This window comes from Tasmannia lanceolata, unplaced genomic scaffold (assembly GCF_043159265.1).
Source record: "Tasmannia lanceolata isolate RefF3 unplaced genomic scaffold, GAP_Taslan_0.1 ptg000002l, whole genome shotgun sequence".
In the NCBI taxonomy this organism is placed as follows: domain Eukaryota; kingdom Viridiplantae; phylum Streptophyta; class Magnoliopsida; order Canellales; family Winteraceae; genus Tasmannia; species Tasmannia lanceolata.
The window spans coordinates 26,853,455-26,868,989 of NW_027518679.1; the positions used below are offsets into that span (position 1 = coordinate 26,853,455).

Sequence of the window (15,535 nt, forward strand, 5' to 3'; positions counted from 1 at the left end):
TTCCAAGCCACCGGAAGATTTTTCGTTGATGTCTCCATCGGTCTGCAATTGCCACAAACCACCATTGGCCTTCTAAAGTACCTGCTACACACCCTCGAATCACCTTGGTTCTGACTTCTCCTTATTCGATCAACATGGCCAATGCACATGTGTAGCTGCCAACCCGTTGACTCACCCAGTCAACCATGGAGAGGGATCTCGATCCATCCTTCCCAACGCAGGTACTGTCATCTTCTCACCATTGTCTGCAACCTGGAAACCTGTCTCTGCACCAACTGCGAAAGAGACCCTACGCGTGCACGCGTTACCACTCCGTTTCCAACTAACCATCGAGATCTTATGAACACTAGTTACCGTGTCCCCTACCAGACGATACAATCCGCTACACTCCTCTCCTTTCATCAGAACCATACAATAGTGTGTGATTTTCATGGCTCCACCTGCAGCTGAAAACCTGCAACCCCTGGAGTCCAACCGGTCAAGTGACACTAGATTCTTCCGTATCTTTAGGACATATGCCACACCACCCAAAGTACGAAATACTCCATCAAACATCTTGATCTTCACCGTTCCAACTCTCGTGAACATCACAAGTAGACCCGTCACCCAAAGACACTACACCCGCCCTTGTCTCCTGGAATGTATCAAAATATTCCCTCCTAGAGCATACATGAACAGAGCACCCTGAATCTAAAATCCACTCATCATGAGGAGAAGTGTGATTACCTGTGTAGACTGTGAGAACGTCTCCAAACTCTTTGCTCTGCTCACCTCCCACCACAACATTCATAACACCATTGTCCACCTGGTCAGCTCGCTTTGGACAATCCTGCTTGATGTGGCCATATTCCTTGCAATGGTAACATTGCACACCCTTTCCGCCGACCCTGGATCTTGACCTGCCTTTACCAGATCCCCTGTCAGACGACCTTCCTCTTTGATTTACACCATGAACAACCCCTGCTCTTCATTTGTACTAAGAATAGGTTTCTTTCGCATCTCATTCGATAAGAGCGACGCCGTGACTTCCTCTAACTTGATTGTATCCTTACCATACAACAAAGTCGTCACCAAGTTGTCATATGAATCAGGAAGTGAAGTAAGAAGCAATAGGGCCTTGTCTTCTTCCTTCAACTTTTCGTCAACCTTGTGGAGTTGATCCACAAGCCCGTTGAACACCGTAATGTGTTCCAAAAGATCTCCGCCTTCCTGCATCTTCAGTCCATACAATTGCCGCTTTAGATACAACCGGTTGACCAAGCTTTTTGACATATAAAGCTTTTCCAACTTCTCCCATAATTTAGGTGCATCTTCTTCTTCCATAACATTAAACATAACACTATCTGCCAGACACAGTCGAATAGTACTGACCGCCTTCGACTCAATGTCTTCCCACTCGGCACCCGTCATCTTATCCGGCTTCCCATCATTTCCCTTCAACGCCTTACCCAAGCCCTGTTGAACTAGGATGTCTTTCACCCTCATCTGTCATGAGGTGAAACTGCCATTTCCGTCAAATCTGTCGATGTTGAACTGAGTAGAACTTGATTTTTCCGCCATCTCAGATTACTTTGCACTTCTCGGTAGGGGTGGACATGGTTCGGTTCGGTTCGGTTTTGGGGTATACCCAGAACCGAACCATATATAATCGGTTCCCTGAAATTGGAACCGAACCAGAACCATATAAGTTTGGAACCGAACCGAACCAGAACCATATATAATCGGTTCGGTTCGGTTCGGTTCTGGGTTTACCCGATCTTCATCAAATCAACGGAATTTCTTCACAATAGTTGTTTGAATGTTTGGTTTTCTTTTCTTGAGATAGAATAATTTTTTGTTTCCAGCTTGTCATCATCATTATGGGAAAAGCAGAGCACAAAAGTCTCTAATGAAATGATGAATATGACTTTGTGGGGGCGTTATACAAACTACTCTCATAATATTTTACTATTTTTAAAAGCCTTTCACTTTCTTCTTACACTTACAAAAACTTTCAAGTTAATATTAAAAACAAAAAGGATTCCCACATCTTCTTTCCTGCCATTAAAATATTAAGGCTTGTCTGGTGAGATTAAAAATATTTGGGCAAGTGCTGAGATTAAAAAACTTGTTTTCCAGTCTGACTAAGGGTTTTAAGGTGGGTCGGTTCTTGGTTCGGTTCTCGGTTCCGGGATCCAAACCCAGAACCGAACCGAATTTCCATCGGTTCCAGGTTATTAGAACCGGAACCGAACCATATAACTATGGAACCGAACCGAACCGAACCATATGTGCCGGTTCGGTTCGGTTCCTCGGTTCGAACCGGAACCATGTCCACCCCTACTTCTCGGTGTAGCGCTCTACCTCGAACAAGAATCTTTCTTTGACAATCCTTCTACCCCAAAAATTGCTCTAACCGCGATCCAACCACAACACCCACGATCAATCCACCCGGCCTCTACAATCGCTCCACCTGAGCTCTGAGACCACTTGTTGAGAAAATCCATCGGGCAATCCGATCCGATCGTGCACAAATTAAATGAAAAGTAAAATAAACCAAGCCACAAGATGAACACCAAGATTTTATATGGTTCGACCAAGCCTACTCCACGGGCGAGAAACACGATCTTCCACTATGAGAAAACAATATACAAGGATTACAATGGATTTAACCCAAACCCACAAACCCGCAACCCTTTCCATGCTTTTCCTCAAACCAAGACCGTATACCGAGAGCAACCCGGGAAAAAACCCACAAGAGAATACTTGAGAAAACGCCAAGAGAAAACCCTCTCTCTCTCCTCTCTCTCTCTCTCTCTCTCTCTCTCTCTCTCTCTCTCTCTCTCTCTCTCTCTGCCTCACACACTTTGCAGCCGTGCAAAGTAGACATAAATATTTAGGTTTTTTTTTTTTGAAAGATAACAAATTTTATTCCATAAAGAAAGAAGTACAGAGGGGACAAGTTGTCCCCGAAAAACCACATAAATATTTAGGTTTTGGAAAAACCTAAAAAAACCATCTTTCCAATTTGGCCTTTTTGCTTCCCATGGAAGTTTTTTTTTTTTTGGAAATAAGGCAACTTTCCCAACACTCTTCTGCTTGTATGTCACCCATTCCACAGTGGTCCACTATGTGGCAACTTCATTGTTGTAGCTTTTTACCAGGTTGTCCTCTCCACAGGTCACCCTTTCCGTGTGACTCGAACATGACATTGTGGCTTCTCTACTACCAAATATTAGGTAGCTAACTAATACGTCAAAAGCTATAGAGCTGATGTAACACATTAGGCTTGGACCTTTAAACCTACCCCATACCAGGCCGAGTCGCACCTATTCCCATACCTAGACAGGCCCCACTCAAAACGCTACTTGAGAAGAGGATTTCTTTTCAGCACATATGTTTACATAAAAAAGGAAAAAGAGGTAAGAAGAGAAGAAAAGAAAGTGACGAGAAAAGAGAGAATTCTATCAGATTTTATCTAGGCGGAAACCATAGCAACCCAATAACAGCGTACACGTAAGAGATGATTTCCTTTTTTTTGGTTCCTTTTCTTCCGAAACAATTCCTACCTCATAGAATAGGGGTGAGTAGTGTTTGGTCGTCAACCTCATAGAGTAATGCCAGGGTGAGGCTGAGTGATCATAGAAATGGTCTATTTATGAGTTGATCTTGCTATAGGATGTTTTGAGTCGGAGCAAATGCTCTGAGTTCTGAGTTTTAGTTTTTTTTTTTTTTTTAAATTGATATTTATTATTCCAAAAAGTGCCAAATAAGGGACAAGTCATCCTCTAACCGGCTACAACCATAGCACCACTACATACAGTAGGATTGGCTTACATATCTGTTATATGCCATCCATCCCCATTCCCCATTGCATTACCCAATAGCCTAAGTTGTATTGAATCCAACCAAAAAGTGCCATATTTGTGGACCCCACCCAACCATGATACGTGTCCGCCATGCCACACCGATTTCTCCAGGCGATTTCAATTTTCAAAAGTCCCGCTCGAAGACCTAAGGCTATTGTGCACACCTAACCATGCACGATAGCCGATCCGTGGCTGCCTCCAGCCTCCTGACGGCTTCCCGGATTCCCTCGGCCTCCCTGGACAGATCTGGCCTCCTAGCGACCTCCCCGGCCAAATCCGGCCTCTCGACGGTCAAATCTGGCATCCCGACGGCCCCTCGACAGCCTGAGCTCAAACCTCTCTCTCCATCCACATAGAAGGACAAGAGAAGAGTTGAAATCTTCCGGCCAGATCTGGTCTCTCGACGGCCAGATCTGTCCTCCCAACGGCCGGATCCGGCCTCTCGGCGGCCTCCCGTTGGGCAGTTTCTATTTCCAACCTAGGCTTGTGAGAAAGGCAAGAGAGATCCGGCCTCTTGGCGGCCATCGTCTCCTTCCTGTCGCCTTCCAACCCGTTAGAGAGAGAGAGAGAGAGAGAGAGAGAGAGAGAGAGAGAGAGAGAGAGAGAGATAGGCCTCCCTCCCTAGGGCCCTAGGGTTTCCTTCACCCTAGGGAGGGAGCAACCTAAAAGACAAATCTCTCCAAAGGTAGATATGGGGACGCATTAGCTAAAGCAAACGTTAGTCTGTATGTGTAAGAAGGTGAGCTTTTTTATTCTCTAAGGAGTAGGGATTGTTGGATTAGGCTTTTTTTTTAAATCAGAAGCCTTGCCAAACACGCCCATACATGGTTCGGTTTATAACCTATGTCCACGGGGCCTGAAATTATCTTCTTCAATGGAAGAAGCTACAACTTAGTTTTGGGCTCTTTAAGGGTGAGTAGTGTTTGGTTGTTAAAATGTCATTGGGCTCTTTAAAAAGAGAAACCACCGTATAAAAACTGTCAGTAGCTGACTTTCCTGAGTTAACACAAGTTTCCCCTCCCATCTGAATCACTTCATTGCTTCTCAAAAATTTAATCAAATCCATCAATGTAAAAACAGACTACAGAATTTTCAACATAATAGAGATCTATTAGGTTCCAACAAAACGCGAGCAAGTAAACAAACAAGAAGCTTGGGTCAGTTTGATTGCAAGTAGTTACCTAAGTAGTGGTGAGTTAAAACTTAAAGTAAACAACAAGGAGGAGACAAGCCAAGTAGTCTCCTCATAGTTATCTCATAGACTAAGGTTGAGTAGTGTTTTTGGTTGTTAACCCTGTATAGTAATGGTAAGTGGTGTCATTACCAATACAGAGAGAAAGGAGAGGGAGAAAAAAGGCAAAGTAGCCTCCTGGTACTTCAAAATTCTACATGCAAACACAGTATTTTGCTGATGTGACATGCAAAAACCACAGAAAACCCAGGATATTGTGCAACCAAACAACATGACTTCACCACCTAACAAGGCCTCCATGGAGTCCTTTCCTCTGGCAGGAAAGAAATTGTGCCATTGTTGTAGAGGATCAGAGAAATGAAATTCATAGGCTTAACTGGAACCAACTGAATTGGTCTGTAAAGATTTCTGATCCTTGTGTTTGTTTTAGTTATTCCAAATCACATTACTCCTTGCCAAGTAGGAAAGAACAAGGAACTTAGACCAAAAGCGGATACCACATTCTAATGATAAATGCTGTTGATACAGTATTATTTGACACTAATCAAGTTCTATTTAACAGTACATACTTCCTATAACATTGAGGTAGGAGCAAAACAAACATTTGAACTATCATTACATACCCCAAGTGAGTTTCAAAACTCTCAGCTTTTGTTCCTCTGAATCAGCAAACTCTGTTGCCCATCTTGTATACAGAATAACCCACACCACAATCCATTTCTCCTCAGCAGATAGCTTTCTGTTTGATCCAGTGGGCGCTACCGGTTTTGAAAACAAAAATTCCAAAACACACTTTTACACGATCTTTTCGAACAGACTTCGAAAGAATTAAAGAATCAACAGTGACAAGAAGCATCCATTGCCATCACCAGAGCTATTGCTCCATCAAGAATAGAACTAAAAGAGTCATAAGAATGACCAATGTGAAGCTCATAGTGGCACCAGTCCTATACCCACGTCCTGTAGGAAGTTCCAAAGGAAGTGAACACTCCTCGCCATTAAAGAACACCTTACTAGGAAACCCATCCCCTCCAACCACATTGATTCCAGGTGTCGCCTTCTTTGTAAATGATATCATTGTTTGTTGTTTTCCGGGCACTCGAGGATCCTTTGACGGGTTGCTGCCGTCTGTCTCTGCGACAAGATAGTTCAATCCGGGGTTCCCTTGCATGAAAATGGTGTTGTTCACATCAGGAAAAGTAGTTCCATTGAATGAATACATTGCTTCATATCCTGCGAATGCCTTGTCCAACTCCACTGCAGTAAACCAATCAGCGAAACTAGTATCTTCCCAATTGAATAGAGTAATTCTCGCACTCCAACCCTGGCTGTAGTCTGTATATACATGCCAATTGATGCTAACACCACAGTTGTCACCACAGGGCAATGGGTTTGGTGTCTTGAAGTGTTTGAGATCGGCCCAAGCGAGAGCTTTCGATGTTCTATTGGCAAAAGGTACAAGAAGAGTCTCAGAAGGGAGAAGGAGAGCCGGGGACGTGGTACTGCAAGCGGGGCCTGTATTGGAAGGGCAACCACAAGCGCACGTCCGGCAAGGGATGACAGACTCATTGTAAAATGCCGAGAACGAAACGCAACAGCGTGAGTGTGAGCCCTTTGGCTGTGTGATGTTACATACTACTTGCCAACTCGCGATCGCAGATTTTTCTGATTGTAATCCACTTGGGTCAGGGAACTCAGTTGAGCTAACACGCACAGGAGGCCCACATTGGTAATCTGGGTTGAGCTGACCACTGATCTTCCAGTTCTGAGGTGCAAAGAGCTCTGTTCTGTTGAGGTCTGGTGGCATTTTATAGACTTGGAGCTGAAACACGGACGTGGACTTACTTGGATCCATAGTTGGAGGCAAAATCGTTCCGTTCCTACAACAGAACGGTATCAATCCGACGTTTGAGTCATTGGCCTTGTTGAGGGGAAGGTCCAAGATGGTGGGTGTTCTCTCACAATTCATGATCGTGGTGAAATCCAAGGTCTGGTAAAAGGTACCTTGCTCGCCGTATAGGCAGTCTGTTGGATCAGTAAGATTAGTATAAGCACCCTTCATGCTGTTGATGAATTCCCCTCTCATCCATTCCCAATTAAGCTTCCAATAATCGAGTCGGCCTAGCGGGTTGTGATTTGAAATTGTGACCTGGGCCAAGTAATTGGAGTCGAATGTTTGAAGTACATCATAAGCTATGGTTAGATCGCCGCTCTGACGTGGTAGAAACTGTTCTGATTCAGTTACATTCGCTTTGAATGCAGGGTCTATTGTACAACACACATACATCAAATTCGTTCCTACACAGAAAAAAACACAAAGACAGAAATCCTTAGGGTAAGCTCTTTTCTCAATTTTCTCAATTCTAGCATTTGAAATAAACCCAGAAAAAGGAATTGATGAAAACCCATCAAAGAAATTTATAACAAGAGAAGGAATGCCTAAAAAAATGCTTATGATTTATGGCAGGGATGGCGTGAGGTTTGCTATAATGATGAGCAGTCAGATCATTTCTTGAAGGTGGGATCCTACTAATCCTGGGAAGCAAAAAGTGAACTTTAATGGCTCCATTCTAGGTAATCCGGGTCCTGCTGGGATAGGGGGTCTATTAAGAGATGCCAGAGTGCGACATCCTAGGCTTTTTCGAGTCCCATTGTATATCTAACTCTAACGAGTCCGAGGTAAGAGCCGTGTTACAAGGCATTAGGCTTCTAGAAGCACATAATTTGGATAGAATGATAGGGGAAGGGGACCTGTTAAATGTGATCAAGTGGCTCAAGGGGAGCCTAACTCCTCCATGGCGGTTCGTGCAGTGCTTTGATGAAATTACTGAATGAGTGGAGGCTTCTTCCATCTCTTTTATTCATGTTAGAAGGTCATCTAATTTGGAGGCTGACAGGTTAGCTAGATTAGAGGTAGGGGTGCAACTCAGGTCGATTTTTGGGAATCCAGGTCGAGCTTTTACCATAAAATTTGGGGTCAGGTTTGGGTCGATTCCAATTCATGTTTTACCAAAAACTAAACCCGAACCGACCCAAATTGCACCCCTAGTTGGGAGCAAGGTTTTAAATTTCGTCCACAAACCGGAATGGTCTGAAACCGAAATCGGCGAAATGTACCAAATTTCGGTCTCGGCGAAATTTCTGAAATTTCGACCAAATTAGAAAGAAAATATTAATTTTTTAATCCATTACCAAATTTCGGCCCAAAAATTCGAAATTTCGTGCCCGAGTGACAAATTTCGGCCGAAATTTCGGTTTTGGTGGGGTCCGAAATTACCCCAAAATCGAAATTTAAAACCTTGGTTGGGGGTCCAAGTGTGAATCTCTAGAGCTTCTTGATTTTCTTCCTCCTTGAGGCCCTTTTGATGTATCTTTTCTTTCTTGTATTTTTGTTTCTTGATTTGTCTCTTCTCTTTTTATCTAATGAAATTCTTTATCATTCAAAAAAAAAAAAATGCATACCCACATAGAAAATCTTTAGAAATAGCTATTTTTTCACTTCTAAACCTTCAAAAAACAACCCAAAGAAAGGAATTCAACAAGATCCATTAGAGGATTCTATAACAAAAGATAAAAGAATACCTTGCATAGTGGGGCGAGGGCATAGATACCCATCATTGGCAAGAGAGATATTCGAAGGCATAGGAACATTTGGAGGCCCAACCCCAAATTGGGTCCCAACCAAATCAATCTGAACCTGAATCTGGGTCAAATCTCCAGCAGTCTCAATCGCAGTTTTCAAATCTGCGTTAGGAAAACCCGAAAAGAAAGTCCCATTTCCCACCTGAGCAGGTAATGTAGAGCCATCGGAGAGCACGGCTCCGGCCGAGACGAGGGTTTCATCATGTTGGAACCCAATGAACATTTTCCATGACATGAGATCTTGAGCCCCAGTGTTTAGAATTGTGGCTGTGGACTTAAAAGAGTAGGGTTGGAGATTAGGGTTTGAGAGAAATGGGTGAATTTTTGTGCCTTGTTGGTAGAGATAGGTTAAGTAGACTCCATTACAAGCATCTGCAGAGGGAGATGGGGCTTGGGAGATGGAAAAGGGGAGGAAAATGAAGGAAAAGAGAAGGAAAATTGGGAGATTGTAAGACATGGTTTGTGGGTTTTGCATAGAAGAGAAGATTTTGGGGGGTTTTTGAGAAGAAAGATAAGAGAAGAGAATATTAGGGTAAGAAAGAAAGAGGAAAGTCAGATAACGCGTAGATTAATTATACAGCTTATTGCAAGCTATTTCTTTGGTTTTTTTTTTTCTTTTGCCGGCTTTGATTGTGAAGAAAAGAAAGAGTAAGAGGGTTTTGTTTAGTTGTTTACTACAAGGGGAAGAAAAGGTCTTTGGGTTGAGATTTTGGAAGAGGAAACTAGGGTTTAATAGGTCTTATGATGGATTCAAAGAAAAACCCTGATACCCATTTCTTAGTCTGTCTTTTTTCTCTTTTGACAGCCCCATCTAGTAGTGTAAAAGAGTAGGCATAAATTCACTAGTATGGGGTGTCCATAGTAAATACATGGGGTAAATTTATTACTACCCTTTTTTTTATGAAAGAGTAGGCATAAATACTTCAAATGGGAAAGGAAAGGAAAATGATATATTGGCTAAATTGTTTTACATGGGACAGCCCTCTCTAGTGTAAAAAGAGAAGGCATAAATACACTAGAGGGGGCTGTCTAAATTAAAAGAGGGGGAGAATTTATAATTTCCATTTTTCAAATAGTAGTTTAACGGAATTGTAGGAAGAATCAACGGGCAAAAGAGGTGGGTCGCTTTTTTATATTTGGGTGATGATATTTTCACCCCCTTGCAGTACGCATTCGCCCCTTTATAACGTGATTTGACGTCAAAAAAGCGTTAAAGTTGCCCACTGTTCACGTTACAAAGGGGCGAATGCGTACTGCAGAGGGGTGAAAATATCATCTCCCTTTTTTTATTTGGGAATTCAAAATGGAAAGAGAGGCGTTTGAGTTTCCGTTGGTGGCCCACAGGCGACTTTCTTATTCGAAATTATGATAACGACACTATTGTTGAAGAGAATTACATGAATGCCACTAATTTGAAATCTAGAATGTTCTGTTATCCTATATTTACGCAGTATTCTCTTACCCAATTAATTTGGTACACGTGGCAATAATGGTTGGCTGTTTGACGAATGACTTAGATTTTTTATATATTCGCCCCCTTTTCTTCCCTGTTCCACGCCTTTCGAGTGTGAAACGAGGAATCATAAATACAATAGATGGGGTGGCCAGGGAATAAAATGGGGCGAATATATCACTCCCCTTTGCGGAATCATCTGATTCAGTGGGCACATGTTGGACGTGCCATGTTAGAAAGTGGGCCCACATTGTCTCTAGCCATTGATCAATATGTTTGAAGAAAATGTATGGTGATGATGCAGTCAAATCTTCAAGTGGGGTTTTCTTCTTTGTTAACATTGCCATCCATGATATGAACTACTTGGACGGTCTAGATTAGATCATCTGAATCGTTTGTTGTAGTGATGGACGAATGCTTTTAAGGATTAAACTGTAATTACGTACAAGTTTATGCCGCTGGGAGAGTTTAGGGGTACGATTTTTGGGTGTTGAATCTTCCATGTAAAAAAGAAAGAAAAACCCCACTAAACTCCGATTCTTAATGTTCAATATTTTCGGACATTGGAATTGTAATAAAGATTACTCTTTCAAGAGGAAATGGAATAGGATTGAAATGTGAAATCGATTTCTGATTCCGACAATCCATATCCTAAGGCCCTGTTCGTTTGAGATTGTGACAACTGATTGTGAGCCATCAAACGGATTATTGGACTCAAACTTACGTTTAATTTTGAGTCCAATAATCAGTCGGAGGAAATTATCCTAAGGCCCTGCTCGTTTGAGATTGTGACAACCGATTGTGAGCCATCAAACGGATTATTGGACTCAAAATTACGTTTAATTTTGAGTCCAATAATCAGTCGGAGGAAATTATCCTAAGGCCCTGTTCGTTTGAGATTGTGACAACTGATTGTGAGCCATCAAACGGATTATTGGACTCAAAATTACGTTTAATTTTGAGTCCAATAATCAGTCGGAGGCTCACAATTGGTTGTCACAATCACAAACGAACACGGCTTAAGATTATATGGCCCATGGGTGTGGTGAGATTGTTTATCTTATGGCCCACCCGGATATCATCCTACCCGTAAGCTCGAATGCGGACCCCAGGTGCTCATCAAGGCCCATATATATATATCAACTGCTGAGATTTCTTAAGGAAACACAAAGAAAGGTGCTTTTGATTGAAGGGACATAATCATCTGTTTGGCGTGAAATCACTTAAATCAGTATGGCCCACGATGTGAACGATCCTGATCATAGCTTGAATTCTCCTTCTAGACCCTTTCTTTCCTATTGTCCAGTCGTGCCAAACAACCCATGTTATCTTGTCTATTTACTAGTTATGCCGGAGATTACGTGAACGCGACCCAAAATACCTTCCCAAATAGAATATTGGATTTGGTCACCAATTGGAAAGCTTCAATAGAGCACGACTCATTGTAATCTAATGAGGTGCACCCACTACGGTATCGTGGATTACACCTTTGACTGATCTAAACCGTTCATCTAAAATGCCTTGATTTGGATCTCCTATTACTGAGAAATTATGTTAATATATCATACAATAAGGTATATAGTTAGGGAGCGACTTGCTAGGGACCATCGCAGATGGGCTGTTGCATGAGAGAGCAACCACCTCATGAATAAAGACAAAATCTGTTGAAAAGTGAGCCTATGTGGCAGCTCTCACATGCAACAGACTATCCGTGAAATTCCTTCTACATGGTCCCTATCAAATCCCACTTAGGGAAATGATTTTTTTCTTTTTTGAACGGGTGAATCTTTATTGCTATGAAAGCAACCATGACGAAGGCGGTCAAGAAGCCAAAAAAACAAAAACATAACGTAAAAAGACTAAAATTCAAATTCCCGAGCTCCTCACGGAGAAAGAAAATCAAAGAATTCTAGTTCAGTTCTTGACACTCCCGCACGAGCAAGAAGATCTGCCTCTTCGTTAGCTGTTATTCATAGATGAAGATGGATAATCCTATGACCTTCTACCCGGTCTAGGAAATCTCTAAAGATCTCCACGGGTGAGGAGATTGGCCTTCCAACCACCGAATAACATTAAGGGAATCTCCTTCTACTATGAGGTTGTTGTCCATATCACTATGAGACACTCGTATAAGGCCTTGAAGGATCGCCCTCACTTCAGCTTCATTGGAGTCTTTAAATCCAATCAGTCCTGAAAATGCCCATTTCGTGATATTGTTCTCATCTCTTAAAAGACCTCCAATACCTGAGGGCCTTGGGTTTCCCAAGCTAGATCAATCAAAATTTAATTTTAACCACCCAAGCTCAGGAGGACTCCATTTAGGGGCTACAACCACTACGCTCTCTCTGCTATTACAAATCTATTTCCAACATTGTTTTATACCAGTAGTCGAATACAATGAGAACTCAGGGAGGACTTTTGCCCAAGATACCACTAAAGAGATTATCCTGTGGAAGGTGAAAGAAACACTTTTAACCACATTCTTGAAAGTATGAGCGTTTCTCTCTTTCCAAAGGACCCAAATGGAAGCTAACAATGTCAAGTTCCATAAGGTCTTACACTTCTTAGGCCAAGGTGAAAAAGACCAAGCAACCAAAAGATCAGATATGTTCTTTGGAAAGACCCAAGAAACCCCAAAGAGGGTCAAAATCCTACTCCATATCTCTCGAGCATACCTGCGATGGATAAGCACGTGGGGCACTGTCTCTCCTGCTCCCACACAAAGGACACAATGGTCGATGATGAGGATGTTACATTGGCGAAGATGATGTTGGGGGTTCCACGTGAAAGCAAATTATCCCACATCGGATAAGTGAGAGGATGTGGATGGGCTTATAAGAATTCGGGAACCCTCCCCTTAACGGCTAGCTTTTAAGGGTGAGTACTACCCGAGTCCCAATAAGTGGTATCAGAGCTAAGGCGATGATCTATGATCTAAAGCCTGCTTTGGAAAGCTAACCATCCAAATGCTCTAACTCTGCAGGTCGCTGGGATGTTTCAAACATTGTAAAGCCGTGAGGGAGGGGAAGACGAAGCCAAATGGAGATAAAATTATTTGACAAAAAAGAAACCAGAGGCATTCAAGATACAAACCCTTTCATCTCGACCAGACTTCATGATATAATGAGATTCCAATAGGTGGATGAGGGGTGCCACCCTATATACTTCCCAGTCAAAAAAGTTCCATCTAAAATCGACCTTCGATGTTACCTAATCTCCAACTCTCTTGAAGTAGGCTTTCACTATGGCTTCAGTATTCAAGACTGCTCTGAAAGGATCTGGGAACAAGTTCATTAAAGGTTCTTGTGAACACCATTTATCTTTCTAAAACTTCAATCTATCTCCATTGTAAACTCCGAAACTTATACCTTCTTGAAACTTAAATTGTTGCCTTAAGATATCTCTCCAAATAGTTAGAGCTTGGGAGCCATACTTGTTCATAGGAACCCAATTTCCGGGGTAGGAGTTATACTTGCTATCTATTACCTTCGTCCACAAACTAGACCTTTCTTCACCAAACCTTCAGAGTCAGTTTCCAAGCAATGCTTTGTTAACCACTCTCAAAGAGTGGATCCCAAGACCACCTTCTTTGATGGACTTACAAGCTTCCTTCCATCTTACCAAATGCATCTTTTTCTTGTCACTTGACCCTCCCGCCAAGAGATTCTAGATTCCTCTTCGAAGTGGAGAGCCTTCTTTCAACCCGCTCAACTATCAGATCCCACATCTTCTTTTTGGGCCAACCTATGCCAAGAGGAAGCCCAAGGCAAGTAGCTGGAAACTCTTCGATCGAACACCCCAAGAGGCCTGCCATTTTTCATTTTTTCTTCTTCTGCTAGGTGAACGCCATATATCTTTGATTTATTGAAGTTAGATCTCTGACCAGTCACCGAACCCAATTAGTTTGGGACAAAGGCTTAGTTGAGTTAGGTTGAGTTGAGATCTCTGACCAGTCACCACTTCATAGCATCGCAGAATGCACTTGAGCTTGATAATGTTGTCCTCCACCTGACTAAAGATTTGAGTTGTCATCTGCAAATTGCAAGTGCGATACTTCAAAGCTTTGGTCCCCTAACTTGAAGCCTTCAATCATCTCAGAGCTTCTTCCCTGATCTACCATTCTGCTTAAAGATTCTGCCACAACCATGAACAGAAACAGTGATAAAGGTTCTCCTTGCCTCAAACCTCGAGAGGACTTAATGAATCCTTTTGGAGACCCATTAATCGAAGTGGAGAACCAAGCCGAAGAAATACAATGCATCGTCCAGGACTGCCATCTCTACCTAAATCCCATTCTGCTCAGCAAAATATTCCAAACCGTCCCATTCCACTCTATCATATGCTTTTTCCATGTCTAGCTTTCACAGAACCCCTTTTCTTCCGGTCTTAGCACAAAAATCAATCATCTCATTTGCAACAAGTGAACTATCAAGAATTTGTCGACCCAACACAAATCCTGATTGATTGAAGGAGGGAGATAACCTTCCGCAACACTTTTTTCATCCGATCAGCCAAGACTTTTGCCAACAATTTATATAGACAACCCACCAGGCATAAAATCCAATATCTTTTCTGAACCTTTTATATTGGTAATGAGGGATATGAACGTTGCCTCTGAAATCTTATCCAGTTCCAAACCCTGATAAAACTCTTCAAAGAACGAGCATATATATGTCCTGGTTTCTCCTAGGGAAATAATACATTCACTCCTTTTTTCGGTTTGTCTTTAGGGATACATTCACTCTTTTTTTCCCCACGGGCCAGCCCTCTTAGTGTAACGAAGTAGTCATAAATACACTAGAGGGCCTGTCCCAATTACAGAAAGAGGCAAATACATCACTTCCCTTTTCAGCCTTTAGATGTGAAATGTTGGCTTTCTATAGTTTTTTGTTCACATTTGGCAACGAGAAGTTGATTGTTTAGCGATACATTTGATTAACTTAGGCCACGTTAGGCTGCCATGAAAAATTACTCCATGGAATATTCATGAGCTCCACTGTGTGAGAAAGGTTGAGAAGGAGGAGAGGGAGAGAATTTTGTGGGCCTGAGTAGACATATCATTCATAAAAAAAATCCCTAAAAACTTGTGAAAAGAAAATACCTACATAGAACTAGTTTTTTGTTTTCATGATTTTTGGGAGCTTTTCATGCTCTTCCCACTCCCATCCTATCAAATTCTCCATCTCTTGCCCATCTCTCAAAACTGGCCCCTCAAATATTCCATGAAATATTTTTTCATGGTGGCCAAACACGGCCTTAGATTTGGGGTCTATAGGGCATCTATAGCAAGGCGTGCCTTATTGTATTAGAATGTGATTGCGCTCTTCTAAAACATCCCTCATTGCCACCCTAATCACAAAGGAAATTGATAGTTGCACCCCCAGGAGCAAGGCGTGCCTC

The 15,535-nt window shown here is 42.2% G+C and overlaps 1 protein-coding gene across 1 annotated transcript; it reads right to left on the reverse strand.

The window, feature by feature from the left end:
• Positions 1-5,427: 5,427 nt before the first annotated feature.
• On the reverse strand, positions 5,428-9,470 carry LOC143849541 (COBRA-like protein 7). Its single transcript, XM_077358622.1, has 2 exons — positions 8,623-9,470; positions 5,428-7,338 (listed from the first exon to the last, which is right to left on the reverse strand). Exons 1-2 carry the CDS (start codon positions 9,155-9,157, stop codon positions 5,915-5,917), a joined length of 1,959 nt encoding a protein of 652 aa, XP_077214737.1. The 5' UTR covers positions 9,158-9,470; the 3' UTR covers positions 5,428-5,914.
• Between the last annotated feature and the right edge of the window lie 6,065 nt (positions 9,471-15,535).

Coding starts and splice junctions, on each gene's coding strand:
- LOC143849541 (XM_077358622.1), bottom strand. CDS start 9,157: ATGCAAAACCCACAAACCATGTCTTACAATCTCCCAATTTTCCTTCTC. Junction 7,339..8,622: donor CCCTCGCCCCACTATGCAAG/GTATTCTTTTAT, acceptor TTTTCTGTGTAG/GAACGAATTTGATGTATGTG.